Below are 7,141 nucleotides of genomic sequence, written 5' to 3'. Positions count from 1 at the left end.
GGCTCATTACAGGTTAAAACTAAGTTTTAAAAATACATGCCTTCTATAGTACTTCCAGATATTAATGGATAATATCTCTTAAGTGGGTTAACATTTATTCATTAAATGACCATTTAAGATCAGGATAGAAGGAACAACATATGCCCACTCTGTTGACTAGTTGTTGGAGGATCTTTAGCCATCATAAAACATAAATGTTTGCAATTACATGTAACACATTGCTCTTCAGAGATTTTTGTAGAGAGAGGCAAAAGAAATGAATATGGATAGCCACAACAAAAATATGCTTTAAGCCGGGCGGTGGTGGCGCACACCTTTAATCCCAGCACTCGGGAGGCAGAGGCAGACGGATCTCCATGAGTTCGAGGCCAGCCTGGTATACAAGAGCTAGTTCCAGGACAGGAACCAAAAGCTACAGAGAAACCCTGTCTCAAAAAATCAAAAAAACAAACAAAAAAAAAACAAAAAAAATATCCTTTAAAAGAAATATTTTTTTTGTATCTGTCCTTAATGTACCTGTGAACATACACATAAACTCACAGGGAGAATTTGATTTAACAAATAATTAAATGAATTTTAAATTATCCATGAGGTTATAATATTTCATCGGGAAAATGTGATCTTTCTGAATCTCCAGGATTCTTTTCAGCCAGTTTATCACAGATCAAAATGATTCCAGAGCTTAAATTAAGAAACCAGAAATTCCTAAGGAGTAGCTTCAGGGCCATCTTCTTAGGCAACCAGATCCCACACATGTTTTAATTTTTCTGGCAAAAAAGGCAAAAGATGACTTCCAGGGCACTAATATCTTATAGATATCTTTCTTTCTGAGGCAAATTACTCTTCATTTCTTGCTTTGAAGAATGGTTAAAGTATATCTGTTCAAGCTTATTGATGCATCCAAAGTATATTGTTTTAATAAATAAATATATAAGCCCACATGGAATGAAATCCTACGCTATTTATTTGCATTCCAGAGGAATTCTTGAAACATCTGTAGGAAAGATTATTACCTTCCCTGCAGGGTACTTACCCAGCACTTTGCAGATTTCAGAACATCTGAAAAACCTATTGAAGCTGGAGAAGGTATTTCTTTGATTTTTTTTTTTTTTTTGCCCTTAGCCTTACTCCATTGACTTGGGGGCCAGTAGACTAGGATGTTTTTTTCACTCAAGGAAGATATTAACCCATGTGTTCATCAATAAAACCTGGGGAGGAAAAAATCCAAATGGAAAAGAAGGCTTCTTTATTTCTCTGCGGTACGGTACACAAAAGGACATTGGGATAGATGTCCAGGGCTCCATATCCAGCTGTATTGTGGGTTGACCATAGGTCAGGAAAGCACACGAGTATGTGTATCTCGTCAGCACACATACTTGGGCAGAAGGTTTTTGTACCCTCTAGTAGCTCTCATGATCTACCCTTAGAATATCTCTGGTCCAGTCATTTGTCCTTATGTCATTTCCTTCTTTATTTAAAAGTGAATTCATCCTGGTAGTTCTCCACTGACTATCATCACTCAGGGCTTAAGCAGCCATTAAAACAGACACAGGAAAGAAGGTCCATGAACGGCAGTCAGGCCTTTCCAACCTGAGAAGCTCTTGAGGGACAGTGGCCAGCAAAGATCTGTATTCCACGAGAGACCGAGCCAGAGGAGATGGAACTGAGCTGCTGTAGGAACCCGAGTCAGTTGCAAACATACACATTACACCTTTTGTGCGTTGTTGGACTGCTGTGGAATGTTTGCTCTTGATGACGTCACAGGCCTAACAAACGTCCCACTAATTGACTTTTTGTCTCATCTCAGAAATTATCAGTGAGAAAGACTTGATTCTCCCATCTGAATGGTTTTACTTACACTGAATTTGCTTACGTCTGTGTCTCTGACTGAAAGTGCCAATCTATGTATGTGAAGTTAGAGTTCCGTAAAGAAAGATTTTCCTTGTTTGCATGTGACTTTCTCTCAAGTTTCCCACATACCCTCCCTGAAAAGAAAAGGTCTGGCTTTGGAAGGTACCGGGGAAGAAGAAGGGTGCCACGCTGGGTCACCATCTCAGATCAGAATAGCTCAAATGTGGGCAGAGAGCAAGCATGATGGAGAAGGTGGCAGAGCCAGGAGACAATGTGGAGGACAGAATTGGGACGATGCTGGTCTAGTCCTCCCCTAGCAGCTGGGGACACTGCAGCCTGGCACAGAGTTGCAAACTGGAAATGGGTACAGCATCTTGGGTTTTGGGGGCCCAGTATGGTTCTGCTGCGCGACTCTGCTGACGTCATCCTAGGTTTCATAAGGACGGAACTGACCTGCGTATCATTGCCACTGTCCAGAAGACTGAATTATGGGTAGTATTCAGAGAAACAGGCAGGTCTAGGTGTTTCCTGGGCAAGTCAGGCTGTTTTCCTGTGCAACCCAGCGGGGCTAGACTGTGTCTCACGTGCTCCTCTCTCGGCCAGGTCCATTGCAACAACATGTTTGCTAAGGGTGTGAAGATCTTTAAGGAAGTCCAGTGTTACTTCCGCTCGGAAGCCAGCGAGTGGGAGCCCACGGCCGTCTCCTTTCCCCTCGTCCTGGATGATGTGAACCCCAGTGCTCGGTTTGTCACCGTGCCTCTCCACCACCGAATGGCTAGTGCCATCAAATGCCAGTACCACTTCGCCGACACATGGATGATGTTCAGCGAGATCACTTTCCAGTCAGGTAGGAAACCTTGGTCCCCACATGGAGGAGAGTGGATTGATGCAGTACGTGGGAAGGGTATCCAAGCTGCTTCCTGGAAGTTCTCTGGAGGGGTGGGGTTACCAAGTGCCTCACAGTTTTTTTTGGAAAAAAAAGAGAAGCCTTTCTAGTTTTATGTAGTTATAGGGAACGAGAGTGGGGAGTACAAAGAGATTTATGTCAAAGAATTTAAAAAATGATAATAAATTGTGCCAAAAATGTTACAAATAACTAATGTGGCTTTGGAGCCTGTCCTGGAACTCACTCTTGTAGACCAGGCTGGCCTCAAACTCACAGAGATTCCCCTGACTCTGCCTCTCAAGTGCTGGGATTAAAGGTGTGCGCCACAACTGCCGGTCTTAAATTAAGACTTATAATGGAAAACATTTAAGCACTATGAAAGTATTCACATGAAAATCTCTAACCATTATGTACAAAAGTAAAGAGAACAATGGATCTCCTTCCATCTCTCACCTTTATTACTAATCTTTCATCACCTTTATTCATTTTTGCTGTAGTATTTGTAAGAAAATCTAAAGCATATATTGGTTTATTACTAGCATTTTGAAATGCATCTAAGAAAATACTTCTTTGAGTATAATGTCATTATATCCACTCACAACATTTATCAGTAAATTCTAAAAATGACTATCTCATCCTCAAGCAAAAGAAGAGCTCACAGAAACCCTGCACTATACTAAACCTTGAGAAGTTAAAGGGAGTTTATGCCTTGTCCATGACATTCAATTTTAGTTTGGAAAATAGAAATCTATAAGATGACTTTTCAGAAATAATCCAAAATGAAGTATAAGCAATTAGGAAGAGAAGGGCATAAAACCATGGACTTGTCGTGAATAGTGAGTGGCAAAGACGCGAGAGTTACATCAGGCCTGGAAGAAAAGCAGAGCCATAAAATCAGATGACAGAGAAGAAGAGAGTAACTTAGCCTTGCTTCAGAAGGTAATATCCTTTCTGGCTTGATTTTTTTTTTCTAAAGAAGAAATTTTCAAGATGGTTCATTTGTTAGACTATACTAATAGGAAAAGTGTGTGTGTGTGTGTGTGTGTGTGTGTGTGTGTGTGTGTATTTAGAAAACAGCCTTGGTTCCTATATTATATCAGTGCCAATGGTGTAATTGAAAAGCAAACATAACTAATTATTTTATTTAATTTATTCATAGCATAAATTTGTATGCTCAAAAGAAGTGGTTCTTATCTTGTAATAATAATCGAGGGGGCAAATGGATACCCGCTGTCCTTGGAAATGCTCTGGGTAAACACACAGACATCTGTCTATCCTTGGGTAATTTTTTTTTGGCAGAGTAATTGGTGCATTTGTCTTATCACTTGGACAAGCAAAGCTTAGATTATGCTTTTGATTCCTGGGACTCTGTTGAGCTTCAAATCCTATGTCTTGATAACGTTAGTTTTTCTAGATCCCTGAGGACCTAATTGAACAAGTATGGTTGACACAAGAGCTGTTTAATAATGGCAAGAAGAAAAATTAGGGATTTGTTGAAGGAATGCCTTGTAGAAGAGAAATTCATATTTTAATTCTTGACAAATCGGAGCTAAAATTTAGTTGCCACCATCAGTATGGAGAGCCCACTTTGGGGTCTGTTCTTGAAAGCTACAGCATCACATTAAAGGATACTGCAAAGCAGATTTTCTGTCTCTAGGGATGAATGAAGCCTTAAGTTGAGAATCAGGACAGTGAAGCACAGTGAAAATCCCTTTAGAAAATCATTTCAATTCTTTGAAGAAAGGAATGCTTTTGTGCTAAGTCTGCTCCTGGCCACTGGATCCACTCAATTTTCCTACGCATTCCTCTTCTCCATGCACCTCCATTGTATGATGATCTATGACCACAGCCCTCTGAAATGCCATGTGCTAACGTTTTGTACTGTGACAGTACCTAATATTTGCAACAATTTTGGTTTTTACACCAGAGAAGTCGCCTTTACTTGTAATATTTTATTAACTCTATTTATGGCTTCATTTTTATTTTGTTTCTAATTGACATTTTTTTTGAGTTTATGGGTTACAGTATGATGAGCTAATACATGTACTGCCTGGATACATATCTCCAGGATCTCTTCATTTTAAAAAAAATGCTATTTCCAGGCAGTGGTGGCACACACCACTTGGGATGCAGAGGCAGGTGGATCTCTGTGAGTTCAAGGCCAGTCTGGTCTACAAGAGCTAGTTCCAGGACAGTCTCCAAAACTACAGAAAAACCCTGTCTCAAACTGACCCCCCTCCCTGCCAAATCACTATTAGTAACCAACTAAATTGATTTTTCAATATGCAAGGTCTCAGGCTACCTTCAGACGAGCCATTGCCTGCCTGGCTGTTTGCTCCAAGCTCTAATTTACTCTTGTTCTCTAACAGATACTGCAATGTACAACAACTCTGGAGCCTTGCCCACCTCTCCTATGGCACCTACAACCTATGGTACGTATGATTATTAATTGTTAAATATTACATCGAAGGCACTTCCTGCAAGATAAAGAAGGATAGAAACTGCCAAGACCTCACTGTGAGTGGCTTGATTCCATCCATGTGCTAAAGGAAGAATAGTCCACCCCCAAAGTGAAGGGTCCAGAGTTACTCTCATTTCTGACCATTGGTGAGTTTCTGCAGCTGAGAGGGGCAGACTCTTGCGTGTTCCAGCGGCTCCAGGAAGGTTTAAGGTGTTTGGAGAAGAAACAAGTAAGGGCGTATTTCTATTTGAGACCCATAGCAGTGATCTCAGGGCATGGAAGGGGCCATGAAACCAAATGCTTTTCTGTCTCCCTGGAAATGAGTATCCAAAGTGCACTCTTTGCTTGAGGATGTCACCGGCTATAATAGTCTGAAGTCTATTAGGAAACATGGGGATAGATCTCTCTTGCCGGGAATCTCAGCTCCCTTGGCCCATCTCAAAGAATGAAGGGAGTGGGACTCATTTCTTACCTATTTGTCATGCGTGTTAAGAGCCTTATACATATATACTATCACAATATAGAGGGGAAATGTGGGCATGCATAGAAAAACTCTTCACTATCTAGTCTGAGACATGGAAAGAGGGAGGGTGGTGGGGATTCACGGGGGTGCAGTGTAGAAAATAGGAACAAAGTAATAAAAGCAAGATCAGTAAAAGCTGAAATATGAGAATGGCACCTTCTGGAGTTCTCCTGAAGGAACAGGGTCTGTCTCCATGCTCTCTTCCAGTTATGGCTGCTTTGTATTTGCCCCGCGAAATGATTCTTTCCTCTGCTTTCTCTTCTTGGCCACAGATCCCATGCTTAAAGTGGATGACAGCAACACTCGGATCCTGATTGGCTGCTTGGTTGCCATCATCTTCATCCTGCTGGCTATTATTGTCATCATCCTGTGGAGGCAGTTCTGGCAGAAGATGCTAGAAAAGGTGAGGCTGTGCAGTATGGACAGGGAGCTATGACCACCAAGGCACCAAAAGTGCCAGATTCCAACAAAGTTTTAAGAGGCTAGTGAGTTGCCTGAGGCTACCAAGAAGCAGAGGCATGGAGAAGGCTGTTGAAGTGAGCCGGAAAATAGTTAGCTAAGTTGAGTTTCTCATTTTCAGAATGAAGAATTTAGAGTCTCCCTAGAAATCTCAGGAAATGCTTCCTAATGCATTGAGTCTGAACTTGGGCATTTCCCGTGAAGAATCTGGTTTCCCAGGCTGAGGTAGATTGCAGGCATCTGTGTGCGTATTTTCAATTTGACAATGATTCTGATGGACAGCCGAGGTTGGGGATCACTCTTGGTCCTGCTAAACTTTCTGATAATGGTCGTAAAGTCCTTTCTCTTCTTTGTGTGTTTGACTTTGTGTGTGTGTGTCCCCCATTATTTACTTTTCCTGTTGCTGTGACCGAATAGATGACAAAAAGCAACTTAAGGATTCCTTAATTTTATATCATGATTTCCGGGGGAAGACGGTCTTTCATGTAGGGAAGGAATGGTGGAAGGCAGGCAGTGGCTGCTTACATTGTGCCCACAGTCAGGAAGCACAGAGAGATGGATGCTGGTGCTCAGCTTGCGATCTCCTTTTTATTCAGTCTGGGATCCCAGTCCATAGGATGGGGCTACCCACTTTCGGGGCTGGTCTTCCCTGCTCAGCTACCTCTTGCTCCAAACACCTGCTCACATATGCATGATTATGCTTCCATGGTGACTCAAAGCCCATTAAATTGACAATGAAGCTTATGTATCTCTCTCTCTCTCTCTCTCTCTCTCTCTCTCTCTCTCTCTCTCTCTCTCTGTATGTGTAAAAACATTTAGCTTCATTAACTACCAAGTAATTTATCACTATCTTTTTGGTTTGGTTTGGTTTGGTTTTTCGAGACAGGGTTTCTCTGTAGTTTTGGATCCTATCTTAATCCTATATCTTTTTTTGCATATTTTTTAATTTATTTATTTATTA

The 7,141-nt window shown here is 41.4% G+C and overlaps 1 protein-coding gene across 2 annotated transcripts in view; it reads left to right on the top strand.

Annotated features, from left to right (window-relative positions):
- Positions 1-7,141, top strand: part of Ddr2 (discoidin domain receptor tyrosine kinase 2) — a 133,180-nt gene that overhangs the window by 102,678 nt on the left and 23,361 nt on the right. For both annotated transcript variants that reach the window (XM_013346943.2, XM_005348773.3), the window contains exons 9-11: positions 2,455-2,698; positions 5,107-5,169; positions 5,994-6,124. In XM_013346943.2, coding sequence (XP_013202397.1) covers positions 2,455-2,698; positions 5,107-5,169; positions 5,994-6,124 — 438 coding nt within the window. The remainder of the gene's footprint in view (positions 1-2,454; positions 2,699-5,106; positions 5,170-5,993; positions 6,125-7,141) is intronic.

This window comes from Microtus ochrogaster, chromosome 6, assembly GCF_000317375.1.
Source record: "Microtus ochrogaster isolate Prairie Vole_2 chromosome 6, MicOch1.0, whole genome shotgun sequence".
In the NCBI taxonomy this organism is placed as follows: Eukaryota; Metazoa; Chordata; class Mammalia; order Rodentia; family Cricetidae; genus Microtus; species Microtus ochrogaster.
Note: the sequence above shows the minus strand (reverse complement) of the source record. Positions and strands in the feature narration are given on the sequence as shown.